At 46.7% G+C, this 25,388-nt stretch overlaps 1 protein-coding gene across 3 annotated transcripts; it reads left to right on the top strand.

Annotated features, from left to right (window-relative positions):
* The first annotated feature begins 375 nt into the window (after positions 1-375).
* On the top strand, positions 376-22,202 carry TTC4 (tetratricopeptide repeat domain 4). 3 transcript variants are annotated; one of them, XM_044770866.2, is made up of 11 exons: positions 419-615; positions 990-1,107; positions 1,996-2,157; positions 5,446-5,523; positions 6,979-7,103; positions 12,995-13,081; positions 14,924-14,990; positions 15,096-15,141; positions 15,753-15,834; positions 18,799-18,881; positions 20,941-22,202. In XM_044770866.2, the coding sequence occupies exons 1-11, from the start codon at positions 505-507 to the stop codon at positions 21,041-21,043; spliced, it is 1,062 nt and encodes a 353-aa protein (XP_044626801.1). In that variant the 5' UTR covers positions 419-504; the 3' UTR covers positions 21,044-22,202. The 3 variants fall into 3 exon arrangements, with proteins under 3 accessions (XP_014699860.1, XP_044626801.1, XP_070365939.1); XM_014844374.3 differs by having other exon boundaries at positions 376-615; positions 14,924-15,141; XM_070509838.1 differs by having other exon boundaries at positions 442-615; positions 2,001-2,157; positions 14,924-15,141.
* The last annotated feature ends 3,186 nt before the right edge of the window (positions 22,203-25,388 follow it).

The raw sequence follows: 25,388 nt of genomic DNA, 5'->3' as shown, positions 1-25,388 counted from the left end.
ATCTGCGAGCCCCACGTCCTCAGGGTCGCGCGCAGCCACCACCCCGGCCCTTGCTTTCCGCTCGCCTCTCCCGGCCCCAGCCCGCCCGTCCCCCGGGCCGCTGCTCCCGCCACCCCGCCGAGCCGGCTCCTCCTTTGCTGGGACGCCTGCGCCATCGCTGTGCACCTTTCGCCCCGGCTCCCGCCGCCGCCTGACCAGCCCTGGCAGCTCGCCCGGCACAGTGCGCCCGGCCGCCGCGGCCGGAGCTCAGGAAACGCGGGACGGCGAGCGGGACGGAAGAGAGAAGCAAGCGACGGCGGGGCCCTGCGGGGCGCGGGGTTCACCCAGCCCAGAGGCGTGGGGGCGGGGCGCGGCGGAACCCGGCCGGCCTGGTCCCCGGCAGCGCGGAACCCGAGGCGCGCGCGCCGGCGCCGCCCGGAGGGTTGAGCGAGGCGCGCCCGCACCGCCGGAAGTTGCCGCGCGGTTCTCGGCGCCGGGGCCGTGGCCGGAGGGTCGAGGGGCTCCATGGAGCAGCCAGCGCCGGACGCCGCCGGCGACGAAGCCATGGACGCATTCCTGGAGAAGTTCCGCAGCCAGCCTTACCGCGGCGGCTTCCGCGAGGACCAGTGGGAGGAGGTGGGCGCCGGGTCCGCCAGCGCGGCCGCGGCGCCTGCAAGCGTGGGCTGTGGAGTCGGACGGGCCGCGTCCCCCCACCGCCGGCTCTGACCCGGGGCTCCTCGGAGCGCGTCCCCGCTTGCGGAGTGGCCCTGGCGGCAGCAGCGCCGGGGCGGCGACCGAGGGGGCGGGTCGCGGGCCGGGAACGGAGAGCGCTCGGGGCCTGGTGGGTGGGCCGTTCTTGTGGGAACGCGGGGACCGACGGGCGGGACACGGAGGCCTGGCCGGGGAGAGAGCCGGTCGTGATGAGTTGCCGGGAAGCTTTGGTGGAGACACGGAGCTGGGTCTACGGAGCGGACAATCCTGTGGGTCTAGTTCATTCTCTTAACGTGCAGGAATTTGCAAAGATCCCGCTCTTCATGAAGCAAGCGCCGTCGGAGGTTGACCCGCGGGAGAATCCTGACCTGGCCTGCCTCCAGTCCATTATTTTCGATGAGGAGCGATCTCCAGAAGGTACCTTCCGCGACTCCCGCGTTCGTTTGTGTCTCCACTGGATTGAGGTCGAGTGAGTCGCAAGATTCTCGTTGGTAACAAGAAGTTCGCCTGAGCTCGGGTCGCGGCGGCCGCGTGCGCGCCTTGGGGTGTCTAATGCCAGGCCCTGGGAGGGGTGGCCAAGACTGCCCTCCAGAGCGCCGGACAGACGCGGGTGACGAGGGCCGGCGCCAGGCGGGCGGGAGTGGGCTCGCGGTGGACGGGCATTCGAACTGAATCTTAACAATCTGTAGGTTTTTACTGGGGGAGGACGGGAATTTGCATTCCAGGGAAGAGAATAACAGAAGCAGAAGAAGTATAATTTCCCCCTATTTCTTCAGTAACTAAAAAAAAAAAGTCCTTTCCTCAAGAGCTAGGATAAATATTTTTTTCCTTTATGCCTTTGTTTTTTTGTAATCACTTAATAATTTACCTTGTAAGATATTTGGAATTGATTGTAGCATTAAGTACGCATGACTTTGTTTCTCCACGTTGATACCCAGTTTTATAGCATTAATTTTTGAGTTTTCCGTCCCTACTGGTTTCTTCTATTTGGTTTATCATATATTACATTATTGCATGATTTAGAATATTTTTTTTTCCTGCTTTTTCTCCCCAGATCCCCCCAGTACATAGTTGCACATTCTAGTTGTGGATCTTTCTAGTTGTGGCATGTGGGATGCTGCCCCAGAGTGGCCTCTTGAGTGGTGCCATGTCTGCGCCCAGGATCCGAACCAGCAAAACCCTGGGACCCAGCCAGGGAGTGGGGAAACTTAACCACTCAGCCACAGCCCGGCCCCTGATTTGGAATATTTTTAATGAGCCTTTTAAAAAACAGAAAACAGTGATTGTTTCTTCTCTTCTTTGCAGAACAGGCCAAGACCTATAAAGATGAGGGCAATGATTACTTTAAAGAAAAAGACTATAAAAAAGCTGTGATTTCATACACTGAAGGATTAAAGAAGAAATGTGCAGACCCTGATTTGAATGCTGTCCTTTATACCAACCGGGCAGCAGCACAATACTACCTGGGTAATTATGCCATTACTTTGTGCTTTCTAAAGAATTAATTTGTGATGAAAGCCTTTATGATGGCTAGTGGAGGCTTTGAGAGTGTCAGAGGAGGAGGACCTGCTGATCCCAGAACCTAGGATAGTTTAATTGAACTCTGATCTTCCAGGTAGACTTGGTGAAAAGGGAAACCAGATACATGGTAGAATTCTATCTGAACCAAATGAGTGACATCAAATATCTTAATACATGAGTTGGTATGATCTGGGATTTTTGAGCCCAAATGCTTCTGCTCTCTCAAATTTTTTTTTTCTGGGCTCTTTACCCTCTTCCCAAGGATGCTAGAAGGGTTTGAGATCTTTGTGTGAGAGAAACTATGTTAATCTAAGGGAGAATTTCTCCAAGAGTAGTCTGTGTGACCCTTGAAGTAAAAGATATTCTTTGGACGAGTAAGCTTGGAGAATGCGGCTTTTTGTTGCAGATTTGCAGTGCACATTAGTATGGTCAGGACGCTGAGCAAACCCACAGCGAAGGACTTGACCCTGTGATTCTCAAGTTTTGTAAGCCTCCTCTTCAAGCAACACTTCTTAACGTGCAGGACTGTTCTGCAGATGTGACTTTGGGAAACACTGGTTCTTTGGTGGCATTACTGGTGACTAGTCTTGGTCATGTTAGACCCTTGTTTCTTATCACAGGGCTTAGAGAGGACCTGCGAATGGCCTCAAGCATTTCTGAGGGGCTGGTAGAGAATAGCCCTGTGGTCTCGCTGGGATGAGTCTCTTGGGACTCGTCACCATTTGAGCAGAGTTTCTCTTCAACCATAGTCTGCTTCAACTGTTTTCTCCTTTAGCCTGTTTCATTGCAAAGTTCTAAAAGGGAAGAGTAGGATGGAACTTCAGAGATTGTTTGGGCTGACCAAGCCCCTCATCTTACATAGGCCCAGACAGGGACTCTTTGCTTAGTGCCAGAACCTGGACTAGAAACCCAGCCCTCCAACTTCTGGAGGAATATGCTTTCTTCATTCAGCAGACAGACGGAGGTCTTGTTCTGTGCTGGGCACTGTACTGTGAACAAGAGCTACGTAGTTCCTTTCCTTGGGGAACTTAGAGAATGTCATGTATAGGGCTCCTAAGACCAAAAGCACCTTGCAAGAAAAAACCGTGTGTGTGCGATACCAGAGGAGGAGATGTATCATAATCAGAGCCATTCCTTAAATGATGAGTCACTGGTTTGACTTAAAAAGCACTTTCACATTTGATATTCCTCCTGACCTCATAGCAACTGTGTAAGGTAGGTGAGGTTAACAGCTTTATCCCTAGTCAGTGGAGTAAGAAACTAGTCAAATGTAGTAAATCTAGTAAAATGAATTGAGGGTGCACAGTGCTAGGATTAGGATGCAGAATCAGGTTTGATTCAAAGTGCACTGCATGGGAGACGCCTGTCCCCACATTTCCAGAGGTCCTTGGTGCTGGCAGTTCCTTAGTCCTGAGTACTTTGTAGGGTCTGCAGTACAGTTTGGTAGCTTTGGGGCTTTTCCTCTGCTGGCTGAGAATTCAGTTTTCTCAAGCCTGATTAGTCAGTTAGCCTTTGTCCTTTTGTTTTCCAGCTTTAAAATGTGTTCTGTGTTGTCATTCTTCTTGTCTCTGGGTTTATGGCTTTTTTGGGGGGGAAGGATGAATGTGGTGGGGGTTGAGTTAAATGCATGTGTTCAGTCTGTCACCTTTAACTAGAAGTCTTTGGATCTCTTTTATGTGCATTTTTTTCCGTAGTTAAGATAATGCTGTTCATCCAATTTTGTATTCAGTTCTTTGCACTTAATTTTATAACAGATAATTTCACTTGTCATTCAAATTGTGAATACTGTTTTAGTAGCTACATAAAATTGCATTATATGGACATACCAGTGTTTACACTATTTGCTTTAGCATTCTATACATTGTTGAGTAAATAGCTGCTTTTAGGTTTGTTTAGGCAAAATAAACAAAGTTAGTGATAATGTTGTCCTAATAATTCTGATTATTCTTAGGCTAAAGCAGATTTAACAAACTGGCTCATAGGCCACATCTGGATCCCTGGCCTCCTGTGATCTAAAAATGCTTTTTACATTTTTAAAGGATTGTAAAACTAACAAAGAAGAATTTGTAACGGATCATATGTGTCCTGTAAAGCCTAAAATATTTACTATAGGGCCATTTACAGAAAAATTTTGCTGACTCCTGGGCTAGAGTTTTAGAAGTGAAATTAATGGGTAAATACCAAACTGTTAAGTAATATTTACAGTATAAACTAGAAAGTGACAGTCTACCTGATGCCCTTCTAGTTTGGATAACCAGTGTGTATGAATGCACCCTTTTTAAAATGCACCTACACCCACATATGTGTCTGTATATTTAGATTGGTTTGTTTTAGAAAAATAGGCTTCTATACATATTGAACCACCAGTGCAAACAGTATAGCAAAGACATTCTGTCAAGCCTTTTACATGCAGATCTGTCTTACTCTTTTTAATGGCTGCATAGTATTCAATAGTATGGATTTACCATCATTTATTTAATCATTACTAAATTGAGGATATTTCAGTTACCTCCAGCTTTTCACATTTAAAAGTCATGCTGCCATTAATATGCTGTTACATTTATTCCTGCAAATTTGTGCAAGTTTTTTTTTTTTTAAAGATTTTTTTTTTTATTTTTTCCTTTTTCTCCCCAAAGCCCCCTGGTACATAGTTGTACATTCTTCGTTGTGGGTCCTTCTAGTTGTGGCAGGTGGGACGCTGCCTCAGCGTGGTTTGATGAGCAGTGTCATGTCCGCGCCCAGGATTCGAACCAATGAAATACTGGGCCGCCTGCAGCGGAGCGCGCGAACTTAACCACTCGGCCACGGGGCCAGCCCCTGTGCAAGTTTTTTTAAGGATAAATTTTTAGAAGAATATTGTTGGGTCAAAGTGTGTGCACAAAGTGCATGCTAATTTGCTCTCTTAATTTACCCTTAGAGTGCCCTTTTTCCATATCTTCACCAATGCTGGATATTATCTGTCTTTAATTTTTACCAGTTTCGTGTTAATTTCTCTTATTATTAGTGATGCCGAGCATCTTTCATGTGCTAGCCATTTATAGTTGTTCTGTGGGTTGCCTGATGTTATAAACATTTCTAAGGCTCTTGAGTACAGCTATATTTTTTTCTAAAAACTGTTGCTCTGATTTATATTTCTCCAAGACTGTACAAGAGTGTCTTTGTGTTTACACACAAAATTTTGGAAATATTCTGACTCCACACTCTTCTCTCTTTTACTAAATGGTGTTTTGTTAGGCAATTTGCGTTCTGCTCTCAATGATGTGACTGCTGCCAGAAAGCTCAAACCCTGCCACCTCAAAGCCATAGTAAGAGGTAAGTCTTGTAGAACTACAGTATGATTGTCATTATGGAGAAGTTGGCACTCGCTGCACCACAAGTGGAGACCTTTTATGCTTTGATATTAAGGTGCTGAGATACTAATGAAGTCACCTTAGTTTTGCAGTCTTGGTATTAAGTTCTTGGTCCTTATCAACAGCGATGTGCCATTTTTAAAAGAATTCTCTGGAGAATAATCTAACCCTTTGTGTTTTAAGAATTTGTAGAGAAATTTAAACTCCTCGTTTTAAATTAATAAAGAATAAAGTTAATTAAAATAAAGCAGTTCGAAAAGCCACGTTCTAATTTTTTTTCCAGATTAGCTGATTGGAAGGCAAGATCGTCAAATGCCATGTTAATGTTAATTAACAGATAAGTCATGGGACCTTTGCTGATAACTCTGATGCTGAGATGTTCCCAGATTATTTTTTGTTTTGTAGTGTGACCTTTCGATGTAATAATAGTACTTTTATTACTTTTATACTTCACCTTTTCTTTGGGAAGCTCTAAGGTGCTTCGCGAACTTTAATTTATTCATCACATATTAATCTTTCCTGTATCCCCATGGACCAACTTAAAATGCTTTATAAAAGTTCGGCTTCTTTAGGTACTCATGGTTGGGGTGGGTAAGTAGAGCCCAGTCCCTCCGCTATAGGGAAAGAAGATACTGAACAGAGATTGGCAAGTAAATTGAGTGTAGTCCGATGGATTTGGCCGCAGGCTGGAAGTGTGTAATCCTTAACTGAATAGTCAGTTTTACCTTACCCTGTGACCTTGGCGAGACACCCACTCTCTGTATCAGTTTGCTCATCTCTGAGGTTGGATTCTGTTGACATCTAAGCCCATGCAGTTCTGATATTTTGAATTTCTGTGGAAAACCTAAAGAGGCTAACTGGAGAAAAAATGAACATGATTAAAGGAGAGGCAGCTCAACCCTGGAACCATCAGATTGATTCTAGGAGAGACCCGACGTCTTTGCTCTTGCCACTGTTTGAGGAATGCCTGAGGAAAATTCTGCCTTTTGTTCTCATTTAAAAAAATTATCTGAGATGGGCTTTTTTCTTCTTGTTTGCAGATGAGGAACCTGAAGCTCAGAGATGCTCAGTTCTTTGTCTAATGTCTCGTTGGTAAATGACAGAGCCAGATTTCCAGCCCAGATCTGTCTGATTCCCGAGCCTGTACTGTGCCATTAAGCTGTAGCCTTCCGTACTTTAAGAGTCCTTAATGCCAGGGAGGCTTACAGGAGTTTTGAGCTGAATGGGCCCTAGAGAGCTTTTGGATCTAAGATACAAAAAGTATTCTTCCTTGTCTGGGGAGTGCAGCACAAGGGGCTGTATCATCTGTTTTTCCTTCAGGGTGCTGCCTGGTAGTTGGTAGGAGTGGGGCTCCTGCTCACGTAGGGTTCTTTTCATGCCTGTTGTCCGTGGATTCTAAGGGTTCTGGGTTCTGCAGGTGCCTTATGCCATCTGGAACTGAAAAACTTTGCCGAGGCTGTGAACTGGTGCGATGAGGGGCTGCAGATAGATGCCAAAGAGAAGAAGCTTCTGGAAATGAGGGCTAAAGCAGACAAGTTGAAGGTTGGTGACAGAAATAGTAGCCAGTTGGCATTTGTTAATTAGCATTAATTAATTAGCATTCCCCAGATTGTGTCTTTTGGGTCACTGTAAATTTTTTCTTCTTTAAAAACAAAACCCAAACCAGTCCCTACCCTTGGAACTCCGGAGACACAGACAGGTAAACAAACATGTAAATAAATAGTTATAATGTGACAGAGGCAAGCAAGAATATAGTGTGTGTAGTAGTGCTATCCGACACTGCCCTGGCTAAGAGCAGGGCAGAGCTGGGGTGGCAGAGAAGCTTTGGGGAAAGAGGTGTTGCCTGAGTCTAATCCCTTGAAGACTCAGCAGGAGTTTACTCAGTTCAGGAGGGCGATGGAGGTGAGGAGAGGAACATTCCAGACAGGAGAAAGCAGAACTGTATAACCTTGAGCAACTTCCTGATGTTTCTGAAACTCAGTCCCCTCTTTGAAATTAGTGAACATATGCATACCTCAGCAACAGTTTTCAACAAAAAATTACAAGGAATGCAAAAAAACAAGAAACTATGGCCCATACACAGGGAAAAAAAATCAACAGAAACATGGGATTTACAAGACAAAGACTTTAAACTACCTGCTTTAAATCTGTTCTACGAACAAAAGGAAACAATGTCTAAAGAACTAAAAAAATACATATATATGAGAATGATGTCTCATCAAGTAGGGAATATCACTGAAGAAAAATTGTAAAAAGGAACTAAATAGAAATTCTGGGAGCCGGCCCGGTGGCACAGCTAAGTGCACACATTCTGCTTTGGCGGCCCGGGGTTCGCTTGTTCGGATCCTGGGTGTGGACATGGCACCGTTTGGCAAGCCATGCTGTGGCAGGCATCCCACATATAAAGTAGAGGAAGATGGGCACGGATGTTAGCTCAGGGCCAGTCTTCCTCAGCGAAAAGAGGAGGATTGGCAGCAGTTAGCTCAGGGCTAATCTTCCTCAAAAAAAAAAAAATTCTGTAGTCGAAAAGTACAATAACTGAAATGAAAAATTCACTGAAGGGCTCAACAGCAGAACTCTGAAGATAGGTCAGTTATGATTACCCAGTCTGAGGAACAGAAAGAAAAAAGAATAAAGAAAGATGAAGAGAGACCGAGAGACCTGTGGGATGCCATCAAGCATATCATCATAAGCATAATGGGAGTCTCAGGAGAGGAGAGTGAGAAAGGGGCAAAAGAACACTTGAAGAAATGACAGTCAAAGGCTTCCCAGACTTGATGAAAAACAGTAATCTACTCTTCCAAGAAGCTTAATAAAACTCTAAGTAGGGTATACTTAAATCTACACCCAGACACATCATCATCATAACTGTTGAAAGTCAGAGACACAGAAGAGAATCTTAAAAACATCAAGAGAGAAGTGACTCTTCACATATAAGAGATCCTTGATGAATTAACAGCTGAGTCCTCATCAGAAAACATGGGAGCCAAAAGGCAGTGGATGAAAGAAATTCAGTGCTGAAACAAAAGGACTGTCAACCAAGAAGTCTATGTCCAGCAAACCTCTTCTTCAAAAACTGAAGTAGAGGAAGAAGTAAAACTCTCCATTGGCAAATGATATGATCTTGTATATAGAAAATCCTAAGGAAGCCACGAAAAACTACTGGAACTAATAAATTAGTTCAGCAGGCTGGTGGGATACATCAGTGTAAAAAAATCACTTGTCTCCCATAGATACTTAATGAATATTCCAAATGTGAAATTAAGAAAATAATTCTATTTACAATAGCATCAAAAAGAATAAAATACTTAGGAATAAATTTAACACAAGTAGCATAAAACTTTACTCTGAAAATACCAAACATTGTTGAAAGAAATTAAACCTAAATAAATGGGAAGACATCCCACGTTGATGGATCAGATCTTAATATTGTTAAGATGACAGTACTCCCCAAATTGATGTACAGATTCAACACAATCTGCATCAAAATTCCAACTGGATTCTTTGTAGAAATATTGGCAAGCTGATTCTAATATTCATATGAAAATTCAAGGGACTCAGAATAGCCAAAATAATCCTGAAAAACAAAAAGAGGACTCACACTTCCCACTTTCACATCTTACTACAAAGCCATAGCAGTCAAGACATGGTACTGACATAAGAATAGACATATAGATCAGTGTTAATAGAATTGAGAGCTCAGAAACAAACTCTCACATTTACAGATGATTGATTCTCAGCAAGGGTCAATGGTGAAGGAATAGTCTTAAACAAATGATTCTGGGACAACTGCATCCCATATGCAAAAGAATGAACTTGGACCCCTACCTAATACTATATACAAAAGTTACCTCAAAATGGATCAAAGACCTAAGTGTAAGAGGTAAAACTATAAAACTCTTAGAAGAAAACATCGGCATAAACCTTCATGACCTTGGATTGGGCAATGGTTTCTTAGCTATGACACAAAAAGCACAAACAACAAAAGAAAAAATAGGGGGCTGGCCCAGTGGCGCAGTGGTTAAGTGTGCACGTTCCACTTCTCAGCGGCCCGGGGTTTGCTGGTTTGGGTCCTGGGTGTGGACATGGCACCATTTGGCAAAAAGCCATGCTGTGGCAGGCATCCCATGTATAAAGTAGAGGAAGACGGGCATGGATGTTAGCTCAGGGCCAGTCTTCCTCAGCAAAAAGAGGAGGATTGGCAGTAGTTAGCTCAGGGCTAATCTTCCTCAAAAAGAAAAAAAAGGAAAAAGATAAACTGGACGTCATCGACAGTAAAAACTTTTATGCTTCAAAGGACACCATTGAGAAAGTGAAAAGAGAACCCACAGAATAGGAGAAAATACTTGTAAATCATCTATCTGTTAAGGTACTTTTATCTAGGATATATAAAGAACTCTTAACATCTCAGTAATTAAAAGACAACCTAATTTTTTAAATGGGCAAAGGATCTGAATAGACATTTCTTCAAAGATGATACACAAATGACCAACAAACACATGAAAGGTGGTTAACATCATTAGTCATTAGGGAAATGTAAATCAAAACCACAATGAGATACTATTTTACACTCACTAGGATGGCTATAATTTTTTTAAAAAGGAAAATAACAAATGTTCACGATGATGTGATTGAAATGATGAAACCCTCATATGTTGCTGGTGGGAATGTAAAATGGCACAGCCACTATGGAAAACAGTTTGACAATTCCTCAAAAAATTAACCATAGAATTATCATATGACCTAGCACTTTGACTCCCAGGTATATACCCAAAAGAAAACAAGTATGTAAACAAATACTTCCACATGATTGTTCATGTTAACACTGTTCATAATGGCCAAGAAGTGGGAAAAAAATCAAAATGTCTGTCAACTGATGATAGATAAAATGTGGGAAATCCATGCAACGGAATATTATTCAGCCATAAAAAGGAATGAAGTACTGATACATGTTATAATGTAGATGAACCTCAAAAACCCTATGCTAAGTGAAAGAAGACAGATATAAAAGATCACTTATTGTATGATCCTATATATATGAAACAGCCAAAATAGGTAAATCTATGGAGTCAGAAAACACATTAGTGGTTGCCAGGGGCTGGGGAAATGGGGAAATGTGGAGTGACTGCTTAATGGGCTTGGGGTTTCCTTTTAGGGCGTTGAAAAGCCTTGGAACTAGATAGAGGCGATAGTTGTACAATATAGTGAATGTACTAAATGCCACTGAATTGTATACTTTAAAATGGTTAATTTTATGTCATGTGAATTTCACTTTAATTAAAAAAAGTAAAATATATACTAATCCTAAAAGACAAAATTATTGATAAATAGGACTTAGTCGAAACTAAACAATTTCTATTCTATAAAAGACATCACTAAGATTAAAAGGCAAGCCACGGAATGGGAAAATATTTTTAATACATATATCTAACAGGATTTGTATCCAGAATACATAAATCTATTCAATATGAAAAAATTTTAATGTGGCAGAAGCGAACAGACAGTTCTCAAAAGAAGATTTACAATAAGCACATAAAATTATGCACATTATTGTTAGACTTCAGGGAAATGCAAATAAACCTCATCAGGATCCCAGTTCACAAGACTGTCAAGACCAAATATTGGCGAAGATGTGGAGCAACTGGAACTCTCATACATTACCAGCGGGATGGAAAATGGTACAGCCACTTTGGAAATCAATTTGACAATTTCATACAGCTGTCCTGTGACCCAGCAATTTCACCCCTAGGTATTTACCTAAGAAAAATGAAAACACGTTCATAAAAGAACGTGTATAAGAATGTTCATAGCCTATTTATTCATAATAACCCAGAAACAGCCCTTGTATCCAACAATAGGAAAAAAGATAAGCAAAAGTGTGGTATATTCATATGATGGAATATTACTTGGCAACAAAAAGAAAAACTCATCAGTGATGGATTGGGAGGAGGGTCGACTGCAAAGGGGCGTGTGGCGACATTCGAGGGGATAGAAGTGTTCTCTGTCTTGGCTGGAGTGCTGGGTACTCGGTACACGTGTGCCAAAACTCATTGAACTGTCCACTTAAAATCTGTAAATTATACTTCAACAAAGTTGATGATTTTTGGAAAAAAGGGCAGCAAACTCCACAGTTCAGGGATCCTCCTGCCTTTATTCCACTTTATGTGGGCTGCCAAGACCCCAAACTTCAGGTAAGCAGGAAGCCACATCCACCCACTTGCATCCTGTAAATCAGTGAAAGCAACTTGGGACAGAGCCCAAGTCATCCTTAATCATCCATCTTAATCGTTTTCTAGTGTGGACCAGGCACTGGTTGGGCGCAGCTCAACTGTGAAGGCAGAATTGGACATAGTCTAGCAGTGTCCGTTGGGTGGCATGCTCTTGAGAGAGCAGTCAAACGTCCTGACGGCAGGAAGGGGTTTTGCAGCTCTTGGCAGACTGGATTGGAGAAAGAATGGCCAAGAATTATCAGTCATTGTCTCCCTGAAAGGATGGACTTGGTTCACAAGGGAAAAAAATCTGTGTTAGCCTTTTTGGGGCTTTCATGGGAAGAATGAGGAGTGGTTGGTGCTATATTTTGGGGCAGGTGTCAGCAAACTGACCCACAGGCCAAATCCAGCTTGTGGCCTGTTTTTGCATGTTCTGTGAACTAAGAAAGTTTTCCCCCTTTTTAAAGGGTTATAAACAACAAACAAAACCAGATAATATGCAACAGAGACCATATATGGTCTGCAAGGCCTAAAATATTTACTATCTGGCCCTTTACAGAAAAAGTTTGCTGACCCCTTTAGTCCACAGTCCTGAGGGTAAGAGCAGGATCAGCTGCTTTTGAGGAGATTAGCAGGAAAAGGAAATCTCCATTACATTTCTGCCAGGCTCAGGAGACTGATGGTACTTTTCTCTCATGGATTTTAATTGTGCAAAAGGCAGAGCCTCTGAGAAGGTCTTGCGCTGGGTTTTTCCAGTGTATTTTTCTGTACCCCAGCCACACCAGAGAAGTTGAAATGCCCCATGGGCCCTGATGTCAGTCCCTCTACTGAGAATGTCCTTTCTCCTTCATCCGGTGGAATCTTCCTTGTCTATCTAAAGCCCCTCCTCAGAGGGGCAGAATCAGTTGTTCCCTCCGCTGTTTTATACCTCTCGGTTCTCACCACCTGGGTAACACGTGACCTTTTACTTGTCTGTCCCCCTCGGTAGACTGAGCTCCTTGGGTACAGGAACTATAGATTTTTAAATTTCTGCTGCCACCGGTCCTGGCGCCCAGACATGCACTTTTTAAGTAAGTATTTATTGAACTGAATCCGGCCCCTGGTATCCCTTGACGCGGGAGGCTGGGTTGGATGGAGACCGGAGATGGTCTTTTAGGCACAGGCTGGTGTAACGGAATAGGAAGCAGGTTCTCTAGAGCTGATGCACCTGAACTTCATTTCCAGCGAACTGAACAGAGGGATATAAGGAAAGCAAAAGTGAAAGAAAAGAAGGAGCAGAATCAGAATGAGGCTTTACTCCAGGCTGTCAAGGTGAGTTCTCAGACCGTAGGCCCTCACAGTTCTTGTTAAATCCACTAGTCCTGAAGCCTCTTGGGAACCTTTCTTGGGCTGCTTTACCTGAATGAATTTGTTCACCTGCTTCGGTGAAGCGGTATGAAGAAGGGGCTCTGGAGCCGGACCCCTGGGTTCAGTCAGCTCTCCTGTGCATGTGTTGGTCTCAGGGAACCTACGCTGAATACTTGGTACGGTCAGGCATCACTTAATCTCACAGTCGCCTTCTGAGGCAGGTAGGTCTTCTTGCTCGTGTTTTGCTGGATGGTGACGAAGTCTCAGACAGGCGAAGAAACCTCTCAGAGCTAATGTGTGTGTCAGAGCCAGGCCCTTGTTCCTAGCCACTGTCATGCTGCATCCTGAGGAAGTCTGACGTTTTAGGATGTTGCTTCTCTACCTATAACAACAGCAACAAAATTCTACCTCCGCTTCCCTCTCGCCTCTGCATTCTAAATGAGTGCAGTCTGATCCAAGTCTTGGTTTTACCTGAGTACCCAGCAAGTCTCCTGTTGAGCCTGGCTTGCTTGGTCCTCACAAGGGAGCTAGCACCTGCCAGGGGATTGTGGGGTAGCTTCTTGGTTTCAGTCTCTGTGGAGCTAACTTATGCACCCATTTAAGTTCCTTGTTGACTGAGAACTTTGCAGTACTAAGATGCTCTCCACTAGTCCTCCCCACAACGAGCAATCTGTTAACACATATTAACAGATTAAACAGAATGGAATACACTAGATTCTCCATCGAATCCTCATTCACAGTGAGGGATTTGGCCATTTTCTAAAATGTACAATATTGGAATGCCCAGACATTTGCATACAGACCTCATTTTTGTTCTCTCCTTCAGTCTAACATCTCAAGCTTCAGTGTACATAAGAATCACTCTCCATAGTCTACACAAAGCCACACCCACTATATTTTACCGCTGGTGAAAATATAAAAGCAAGGGTCAGCAAACTGCAGCCAGTGGATCACAGCCCTGCCTGTTGGCTTCGCTGTTACCTGTGGCCGTTTTCACACTACAGTGGCAGAGTTGAGTAGTTGATTTCAACAGAGACCATTTGGCTCACAAAGCCTAAAATATTTCTTACCTGACCCTTAAAGGAGAAGTTTGCCAACCCCTGATTTAGGAGATCTCAGTCAGCGGTAATTTTGATTGCATGTAACTTTCCCCTCATTTGCTAGCTTAGGAACCTCCACACACATAAGAGGTGACTACTATTCAGACCTTTGATTTATCCTTATTTTTACGAGGCAGTCAAGATTAAGTCAGTGTGCATTATTTTTAATATTCCATGTCCTAGCTAAACTGAAACATTTGCCATTTTTGTACATACCACCCTCTTGATCTTTTCAATGCCTTTGCACATGCTGTTCCTTGGGGTGGAATGCCCTTCCACCCTCCCCACACCTTTATTTCTCTGCCTTTCAAAGTTGTTCAAGGCCTGGCATGCCCTGGTTGGCCTGCAGTCCCAAGGCTAAATTCACTATTCATCGTCCGCAGTTCCACAGCTCCACTTCTTACCTTATGTGGTACTTATTTCCAGAGCTGTCTCCCCACTAGACCACGAGCAGGGGCTTGAGGGCAGGAACCACATCTCGCTCGTCTCTGTGACACAGTCTAGCACGTGATAGATGTTTGGTGAAGGTTAGTTAAGCCAGAGCGACACCAGCGGTGTGCCAGGCCTCAGGGTCGTTGCAGGTGCATCGCGTGTAGAGCTGGCCCTCAGGGAGCTGGCTGAGTTAGAGTTTCCCTGTTTTGGTGAAATGGGTTTGCATCCTTCCACACAGTAAGGGGCTGTGTGTGCGTTTCTGTCTTTAACCCAGGCTAGGAACATCAAGTTAGTCTCGGAAGCTGCCGGTGAGGATGAAGATTCGGCCTCAGAGTGTCCTGGTGAGCTTTTCCTGGATGGGCTTAGCTCTGGGAACCCCTGTGGAGCCAGGCTGAGTGTAGATGACCAGGGCAGATTGAGCTGGCCTGTGCTTTTTCTGTACCCAGAGTACGCCCAGTCGGACTTCATCTCAGCTTTTCACGAGGACTCCAGGTACTTACTTCCCAAGAGCCCTCTGCTCTTGCTTGCATGCTCTTTCTCTGCTGTCTTGGCAGGAGGGACAGGTGGACTTTTGGTTGAGGAGGGAAGAGGACGGTTTGGAGGGTTTCACAGTCTGGTTGGTATAATCTGTTGGGCAGCTGATTGCTCCCTTTACTGACTAGCTCTGCAGTGACGGACACAAGTCTCACCATCATGCTGACTGGGCTAGTCAGTAAACACCACAGTCCAGGGTTTGTCCAGCACTGGTACACAGCTCTGGGAGATAGGAAATCATGCAGGTAGTACATGCAAAGTACCGAAGTGTATATTAGAAAAAATATAACCAGCAATTTTAATGTCTGATTTCATAGAGTTAATGCTTAAAATGTGGCTAAATGTAAGGAATGTTGTTAAGTCTGTGTCAGCTTAGAAAAAAGTATTATGCCCTAATAGGACAAGTGATAACATACATTTTGGGCACTGTTGCCAAAATGGCTTAAGCCTGCATTTCGTGTTTTATACATTCTTGATGTCTCTGTGAATTCGTGTCTGGGGACTGTGATGTGGGAAAATAGAGCGATCATGAGTTATGGATACCCAGAAAGTACATGTTATATCTTTAGGTTTATTGATCATCTAATGGTGATGTTTGGTGAAACGCCCTGTTGGGACTTAGAGCAAAAATATTGCCCTGATAATTTAGAGGTAAGAGAAGTTTTATTGTGTTCCTCTATGGGATTTTTTTGGTTGGGGGGCAAGGTTTCACTGCCTTTAAAAAAAAATTGTGGTAAAATATACAGAGCATAAATTTTACATTTACATTTTAACCATTTTTAAAGTCACAGTTCAGTAACATTAAGTACGTTCACATTGTTGTGCATCCATCAGCACCATCCCTCTCCATTTCATCATCTCAAACCGAAACTCTATACCCATTAAACTAACTCCCCATTTCCCCTCTCCCTGCCCCGGCAACCAACACTCTTTGTGTCTCTGTGAATCTGACTACTCTAGGTACCTCATCTAAGTGGCATCATACAGTATTTGTCCTTTTGTGTCTAGGTTATTTCACTTAGCATAAGGTCTTCGAGGTTCATCCATGTTGTAACGTGTCAGGAAATCCTTCCTTTTTAAGGCTGAATAAGATTCTATTGTTGGGATTTAAAAGAAAATAATCACAACTCACAGTGCAAAGAATTTGTCTTCTAACCATTTGAGAGTATGATGCCAGCTGATGCCCCATCACCCTTGAATACTTTACTGTCTGTTTCCTACAAACGAGGACATTTTCCTTCACAATCCCAGTCGACCATCAGAATTAGGAAATTAATGTTGATACACTAAGTACCATCTAATCCTCAGACTTCATTCCGTTTCACAAATTGTCCCAGGAATGCTCTTTATGGCAAGGCGACCTGTCGAGAATCCTACTTTGTTTTGTACTTGTTGGTCATGTCCCTTTAGTCTCCTTCAGGCGATGGAAGAGTTTCTTAAGTCTTTCCTCGACTTTCTTGATCTCAACATTTTTGAAGATTTTGTTAGTGCCATCAGGTTGATGCTGACTCCTGGCGCCCCTGTGTACGGCAGAGCAGAACCCAGCCCGGTCTTTTTGCACCATCCTCTCCCCTTCTAGTGTTATATCAGACAGCGCTCCACTGCTCTTCATAGGGTTTTCATGGCCAATTTTTTGGCAGTGGGTGGCCAGGTCCTTCTTCCTAATCTGCCTTAGTCTGGAAGCTCTGCTGAAAGCCATCCACCATGGGTGACCCTGCTGGTGTTTGTAGCACAGCTCTCAGCATCACAAGACATAGCCGCCACAGTTGACAGCAGACAGACCAGTGGTGTGGTTCCCTGACCAGAAGTGAACGTGGGCCCCAGTGGTGAGAGTGCCCAGTCTTAACTGTGAGCCCCCCAGAGCTGGTGGTCTACAGACGAGTTATTTTGTGTAAAGTCCATCAGTGCGGGTTCGTCTTGTGTTTCCTCATGACTAGATCTGGATTATGCATATTTGACTGGAACATCACAGAAGTAATGCTGCGTTCTTGTTGCAGCCTATCAGGTGCATGATTTCAATCTGTCCCATAACTGACAATGTTCACTTTGATCACCTGATTGAGGTGGGGTCTGCCAGGCTTCTCTACTGTAAAGTTACTCTCTGCCCCTTTGTAATTAGTATTTTATAGGGAGCTGCTTTGAAATGATATAAATGTCCCATTGTTCATCAGGCCTTCAACATAATCATTTATTTATATCTATATCAGTGGATTTATGGTTTCCTGTTTGATTCATTGAGTTATAATCTATTACTATGATTATGTTATGCTCAGATTAGCCCAGCTTTGGCCAATGGAAATCCCTTCAAATTTGTTTCTGTGTCCTTTTGACTTGTCTTCATTTTTTACGCACTTCCTTGCTTTCTGGCAAATTGTGCTTCCCTTGCCCCAGCTCTGGAATCAGCTATTTTTTCCCAAGGAGTCCTGGTTCTTTCTCATGGAAAATGGTATTTAGAACCAAGATCTGTGCAATAGGTGTATTCGTAAGTATAGGGGCGGGGGTGGGGGGGGTGCTCACTGCTCCAGTGCCGTGTGTGTGTGTGTGTGTGTGTGTGTGTGTGTGTGTGTGTGTGAGAGAGAGAGAGAAAGAGAGAAAACATGAGGTCTCACTGACATTTCCAATTCTAATCCAACACCACAGGATCTATTTTCTCCCTTTTTCTATTTGTAACAGTGGCTTCTATTCTTCATATATTTGTTAGTTTGATCACTCCCCCTATATTTAATTCTCCTCCTGTCAACACCACTGTCCCGTCTCCCACAGGGAACCGTCCTCACCCTACTTGGCCTCTTGACTCTCACATCAGGCTCCTGCCCCAGCATGGGTTCCGTCCTCATCCTATGTACACTCTGACACCCCACATTGCTCAACCACCCTGCCTGAACATCCTCCTCATCCTGCTTGGGTTCTCACTCCCCAACAGGCCACGCCCTGCCATGAGTGGTTGCCCTCCTCACCCTGGTTGGGCCCCGACACCCCCTATCAGCTGTCCACAAGCATGGACACCCTCCTCACCCCACATGGGCTCACATACCCGCCCTGGACAGCTATCTTACAGGGGAGCCCTTCTCACCCTGCTTAGACTGGCCGGCCCCCACGAGGATACCCTCCTCCACGGGCCGGGCTCTGACACAACTCACCCCCCTGCAGCCCTCTTGTGCAGACATCTTCCTCACCCTGCTTGGGCTTGGACACCTGCACAGGGCTGTCCCCTGCCTGGACATCCTTCTCACCCTGGTCGGATTCTTCCCCTGCTCTGGGCCATCCTGGATTTCTTCCCCCACACCTAATGGCTCTAGGACCAAACTGTTAGGGATGGAAAAGCTCATAGGCCTGGGCTTGAGTCTTGGCTCCTCTTGTTTACTAGTGGGGCTTTTTTGGTGAGTTATTTCCTTTCTCTGAGCCTTGGTTCTATCTTTGGAAAATGGAGCTGTAATATCTTTCTTAGTGTCATGGGGAGGACTGAGTGCTTTATACTCCACAGCTCTGTAAGGAGGCATTCGACTAATAACAGTTGCCTCTCTTTAACTTCTCCCTAGACTTGGCCTCAATGTGCCTAGTGCTACCGAAGCCCCATATTTATATCTGACTCCTGCTCCTCTGTTCATCTTGCAGGTCTACTTTGAGGATGAGGACAGGGCAGAACTGTACCGGGTGCCTCCCAAGAGCACCTTGCTGCGAGTGCTGCAGCACCCCAGGTGAGTCACCTTCCTGGGGCTGAGTGATGCGCAGGCACCATCCCAGGGATACAGCCAGCTTCTCATGCCACTGCTGATTGGTTGCCCCTCCCCCTGCCCTGGACACAAAACTGAGTGAGACGGCAGCCATGGAGACTTGCCGGGCGGTTAGCCAAACAGGTTGCAGTGTTTGCACTGCAGCCATGACACCCTCAGACTGGGAGAACTGGACAGGGCTGGGCTGAGAAGGGAAAAGCTGCCTGACTTTTGTACCTGAAGACAGCTGGGATTGCCCTGCTATGCTTGTGTCCCCAATATTATGTGGAAAGAGCACTGGTTCTTGAAGTCAGACACCATCCTTTACTGGCTGTGTGACTCCAAGCACATACTCCCTCTCTGGGGCTGTTTCCTCACCTCTAGAGTGGGACTAATAGCTCTTGCCTACATACTTCTCAGGTATTTGAGTGCCAATGAGAGAGAAGTTGAAGTGCTCTTGTAAACTGTGAAGGGCTGACCTCCTGTAAGAGGGCATCTTTGTTAGTAGTGGTGGCAGTCAGTAGATTTGGCCGTGGTCTCTTTCTTCAGCTTTGAGGTGTCCTGGACTGTAAGTGAGTGCCCTCAGTAGATTTATAAGTTGAGTCTTGGACAGCTTTTCCCTAAGCTTTGAGCAAAGCAGATGCTCTCTATGTCGGCTAAGAGCCCAGTGTGTTAGGGGACCAAGGGTGCTGGGTGTGATGGGCATGAGGCTGGAGAGCTAAGTTAGGGCCATGCGTGAAGGCCTCGAATGCCCTGCTGAGGATGTGAACTCGCTCCTGATGGTGGTGTGTGGAGCCACAGAGGGTGTTCATTTAGGTAAAATTTACAAGTAATGTACAGATTTTAAGTGTACTATTCGATGGTGAGGCCTGAAGTGGGGGATCGATTGGAGAGAGGTTTAGGAGGCAGACTGGAGGGGAATTGGTGATGTGGTGACTGACTCGGTGAGGGTGTCCAGCTGGTCTAGAGGCTTCTGCTTTGGCCTGGCAGGTTGGAGGTGAAGATTTCTTCAGATATGATCAATGACTTCTCTTGGCAGTGTTTTATTCTGGACCCAAATCTCCCTTCTAGTTTATAGACAGAGTTGTAGCTGTTCATTTTCTCATTGTTGGCAAATTACCCAGAATTCTTGAAGGGCCTGAGGTCCACTCTTCCCCATCTCCAGAAAGATGGGGGAGAAATCTAAACAGAAAGCAGACTGACCTGTGGAGGAAAAACAATTTCATGCTTCTCAGAAAATGCAAATGCTGTTGGGAGTGATTATGTTTTAAATGACTAGCACGGCAAGAGGCTACCCAGGACAGGGTTCTGGCAGCTTCAGATCCTGAACTGGGTGGAGCCAAATTACAGGCCCCTGTCCAGGTCCAAGCCCCCTGGGTAATGCTGACACCCCTCAACCTGGGAGGCCAAGGCCTTGCCCACCTCTCCAGGCTACCCCTCTCTGTTTGCTTTATTCCCCAACAGCAGCAAACGCCCTGGTGACCTGCACCTTGTGGCTTTTGCTCCCCATGCCCCTTCACTGCCCCTTTCCAAATTAAAGTCAAGCTCAGACATGGCATCTTCCAGGAAGCCTTTCCCTTAGAGAGAAGCATGCCCCTTGGACTAACACTGTGCCACACAAATGCTTCTACAGTTGTGCCTTGCTATCATTAATCGATTATTTATCTCCCTCCCCCAGGACATGAGAGCAGGGACAGTGGTTTTTGTTTGTTTTTAATCTCTGCTTTCAGCACAGGGCCTGTCTTACCGTGGACACTCATTGCTGAATAAGTGAATAACAGCATGTTCTTGTAGTTTTATTTCATGTTTAGCCATGGATGCATGTGATGCTGGAGGACTGTCCCAAAGGTTCTGGCTAGGTTGTAAGGGGGAGAGGGTCATGCTAATCTGCCAGATTTATAAACAATCAACCAAATAAGTGTGCCAAACTGGCCTTTTAATGTTGACTCGCATCCAAAGCTTCACCTTGAGTGTTGTTGGGAAGGTCCATGGATGATTAAGATTGAAATTCAGTTAATCCCTCTCTTTGTTGTATTCACTGCAGGTACTTTGTAAAAGCCCTGACCCCGGCATTTTTGGTGTGCGTAGGATCCTCTCCTTTCTGTAGGAATTATCTCCAGGGGAGAAAGGTACACCAGGTAAAGTGATGGAGCCAGGCCCCCTGGATCTCCTCCCTCACCCTCCTCTGCCTGGAATCCAGCATAAATCAGCTGGACAGACTCCTATTTCTGTCACCCTGGGGACAGTCCTTCCTCGCATCGTGGTTGGGCAGGAGCTGCTGACTTCCCTGAACTGCCGCCCTTCGGGTCAAAGTGCTGAGTCCAGCTGGTCTTCACTCTCCTCCTCTGATACAAAACTCCGTTTCTCGGTCATGACATCCTTGGACTCACTGTGAACTGCGTTAACCACGAGCCTCCATCTCCGAAGGGACCGTCTGCTGCAGTTCTGCAGCACCTGACCCGAGGAACTCACTGGCCTGTGGCCAGAGGCAGGGTCCAGTGACACGGTTCTGAACCTTTGTGGAGTTAGAGGCCTTAGAGAAGCTGCCCCTCCAGCTGCACATGCCCGCAAACCACACGTGTAATTTTAGGGCACTGAAGAGCCCCCGGCCTCCAGGCACTCCACGAGCACAGAGGGTGCTCCGTGGGGATGCCGCAGGTGCCTTGGGGTGAGGAGAGCCAGGTCCTGGCTCTGCAGCTATAAAGCCTACAAACTGGGATCTTCCAGAACCCCTAAAAAGTTTGCCAGTTTTCTTGATCTCTGCAGTATGGAGAACTGTGACAGACTTGGACAGTGGACTCTGAGTTCCTCTCCAGTTTTCACATTTTAGGATTTTGTGCCTTTTAAACTGGAAAATCTTTTTGCATGCTGTCATTGTTGTAGGTTCTATTTTTGTCTGCAGCTGTTTGCCCCTCCTTCCTAGAGGACTTTATGCATCCTTACCTGGAGCCAAAGGACTCCTGGCAGTGCCCGCCCTCCCCAGGGAGGAGCGCACTTCCCTGCTCCTGACAGAGGGGGCGTGAGCAGATGTGTCCACACAGAAGCTCGAGGGGCCAGAGTGCTCTTTCCCCTCTGCCATGAGAACCTACTTCCCAGATAGGGGCTGTTCCTTCAGCCTCTGTGCCAGAATGGTAAGACACACGGAGCAGAGCTGATGCGGCTGGCCTGCAGCCATTGATTGTAACATGAATGAGAAATAAGTGTTTGTTGTAGTAATAAGCACTGAGATTTGGAGCTGGTTACTATAGCAAAGCTAACTAATACATCATTAAACTGGAACCAGCTGCTGTCCTTACGATGGACTCATTTGGGGTTTTGTGCTGTGTGCTTCATTGTCTTTGAAGGGCAATTTGCTGTGGAATATTTATACAAACCATGCAGCTGTCCTTCCAGCTGCAGGTCCCTGCCTGTGGCTTGTGGCAGGAAACAGAAGTCCAGCCTCCATCCTAAGCCTGGCTTAGGCCATACTGAGGCCACTCTCTCTCACTCCCCAGCTAGACTCCTCGCTTGGATCTCTTTGTAAGAACTCAGCACTTTGTGTAAGAGGCCTGACGTTTCGTTACAACAACCCTAGCACACTGCAGGGTTCCCTGGAGCAGCCAACCTCACTGTCACAGGGCAAAGCAGGTTCTGGAGTGCCACCGGACTCATCTGTGACACAGACTCACTCCCTGCCCCCTTCCTGGACACTGAGGCTGGGGTGAGATATCACATGAGAGTGAGTTGTACATTCGAAATATGCACACCTGACAAGGGTCGTTAAATGACCTTCCTCCTCATCACACAGCCCTCAGAAGGCTCCTGGCAGGCAGGCTGGGTCATCCGCCAGCTTCCGCTCCACCTTCCGTGCAGTCCCTGCTCCTCCCTCTAGCTAGGGTGGGGCAGAAGTGGGAAGGCGAGAAGAGAGACTTAGACTGTTAGACCAGAGTGGGGCCTGGTGGCCGCTGACTTGCTGTGCCTGAGTAAGAGCCTGCTGCTTGGAGCCTCCTCCATCTGGACAGTGATTCACTGTACCCCCCCTCATAGGCTCCTCCAGGGCACCTCTGTGCACATGCTGTATGCCAAGCGCTCAGTCCAGTGCCTGGCACATAATTACTCAGTGACTAGCTCTTAAGTCCGGTGAACTATCCCCAGGGGCACATCTCTGCAGACCAGTAGCACTAGACCAGTGATTCTCAACCGGGGCAACGGTGCACCCAGGGGACACCTGTCAATGTCTAGAGACATTTCTGGCTGTCAGAACATGGTGGGGTGCTACTGGCATCTAGTGGGTAGAGGCCAGAGATGCTGCTACACATCTACAGTGCACAGGACAGCCCCAACAGAGTTACCTGCTCAAACTGTCGAAAATGCTGAGCTTGAGAAACGCTGCACTAAACCTTCCAGGTGGCAGGCTCTCAGTGGGCAGGCGCCAGGGGATTTGTCTGAGTGCCCAGGCCTGACCCCATGGGAGCTGAGTGTGAGCATGCCGAGTGGACGGATGAACGAATGAATGAAGGAACTGATGAGTGAAAAACAATAAACCAGTCCTGTTCCAAAGCCTCACTTGCAGGCACACAAGCATCAGCAACGGCATTCCCAGGCTTAAGCTTAACGTGGTTGGCTTACACCTCCTCCAGGAAGGCTCCAGGCCTCCCCTGCTTCCGCTGCCTCTGACCTCTGCCATCCTCTTTAGTTGCCAGGAGAGTGGAACAGGCACAGACTTCCGAGCGGGCCTGTGGAGGTTAGGACTAGAATTTGGCTAGGGCGGGGAGCAGGGGTCCCTGAAGGCCGCACATGCCCCCCAGCCCCGCCCCTACCCCTCAATGGTTCCTGGCTCAGTCGGCATTTCCCAGCCAGCTTGAGGCTCCAGGTGGTGCCGAGTTCACCCTGCCCCACTTACTGAGAGCTCATGGCCCCGCTGCTGCATTGGGCAGGCGGGCTGAGCCAAGTGGGGAGTGTGGGGAAAGGGCCCCGGGCACTCCCCTTCCTCACGGGCAGGGCTGAGGACAGGTGGCCTGCGAACCAGAAGCATCCAGCAGGGCATGTGGGCCTGGCTTTCTCTGGGTACCTCCCTGGCCACCTGCCCATTCCTGGGACTCCAGCAGAGCCGAGTCACAGCTCCCTTATGGACTCAACCCTTCTCTGCCCCACTTTACAGATGAGGAAACTGAGGCCCAGAGAGGAGGCAGGGCAAGGCCAAGGCCCCAGCATCCTGAGTTCTGGCACTGTGCAAACCATGTACCTGAATTCTCTCCTTTGATCCCAGCAGCCAGCCTCTCAGGGCTGTGATCCCAATTTTATAAACAAGGAGCTGGGGGCACACAGTCTCCACTGGAGTGTCAGAGGCAGGATTTGAACCTAAGCACCTTGCCCCAGAGCCCACCTGCCGCCTCGTCCCTGTCCCCGTGTTCTGCTTTGCACACTGAACCGGCACCAACCAAGGGCAGGGCTTAGGGCAAAGTGCACCAGGCAGCATCTGCCTTCATGGTCACGCTGTCGAGTGGACGTGGTAAGTCTGACCCTGGGCTGGGACCTCCTCCAATGAGGGGAGACACAGCCACGAGCAAGTCTGTCCACGCCCTGGCCCCAAGCCCTCAGTGGCTCCCTGTTCCCTCCTCAACACTCTCAGGTGACATTCAAGGCCCTTCAGGGTCTGGCCCTGGCACCCCTGCAGCATCCTGGACCGGCTCAGCCATAGGGCAGGAGGGGCAGTGCTTTGAGGACTGGCTCGAGCCAGGCGGCCTGCCTTCCAATTCCAGCCCACAACTCACCAGCTGTACGGCCTTGGGCGCTTTGCTTAGACATTGTGCCTCCGTTTCCTCATCTGCAACACGAGGACAATGGCACCTACCTCATGCAGATGCTGTGAGGATTAAAGGAATTAATCTCTGTGAAGCACATGGGACAGAGCTTACCTCATACTAAGTGTTCAATCTATGACACATTATTCTCTAATCTTGCCATGCTCTTAGCTTTGGGCCTTTGCACATTGTTCCCTCTGCCTGGAACAGTCTCACTCCCACTTGTTCCCCACCCTCCACTCCCAACTGTTCCTCCCTTTACTATTTAACACCTAGTTTTCAATCACACCTGGCTGCCCCCTCCAGGAAGCCCTCCTGGCCCCTTATCCCATGTCCCATCACACCTGCACGATCACTGCTTACCACACTGCATTATAATTGTCTGCTTACTGGATGGTTCCTCCCACTTCTCTGTAAACTGAGTCAGGACCCTGAACCGGGTACTTTTTACTCTAGCACAGCACCTGCTTAACACAGAGGAGGTGGACAACAAACAATTACTGACCGATGACACAGAGGAAGGAGTGATGAATTCTGATCAGATCAGAGTAGAAGTCCCCACGTATGATGGCTGTGGGCCATGGAGCTGAAGAAGGAATTAGGGGTGGGGAGAGGTGGAAGGGCCTTTAAGCAAAGGCCAGGAGCCTGGAAGGACATAGTCAGGGGCAGTACAATGCTGGCCTGGCTCGGGAATGGCAGCTGCCATCTA

This window comes from Equus asinus, chromosome 5, assembly GCF_041296235.1.
Source record: "Equus asinus isolate D_3611 breed Donkey chromosome 5, EquAss-T2T_v2, whole genome shotgun sequence".
NCBI lineage: Eukaryota > Metazoa > Chordata > Mammalia > Perissodactyla > Equidae > Equus > Equus asinus.
This window is presented reverse-complemented; position numbering and strand designations above follow the sequence as displayed.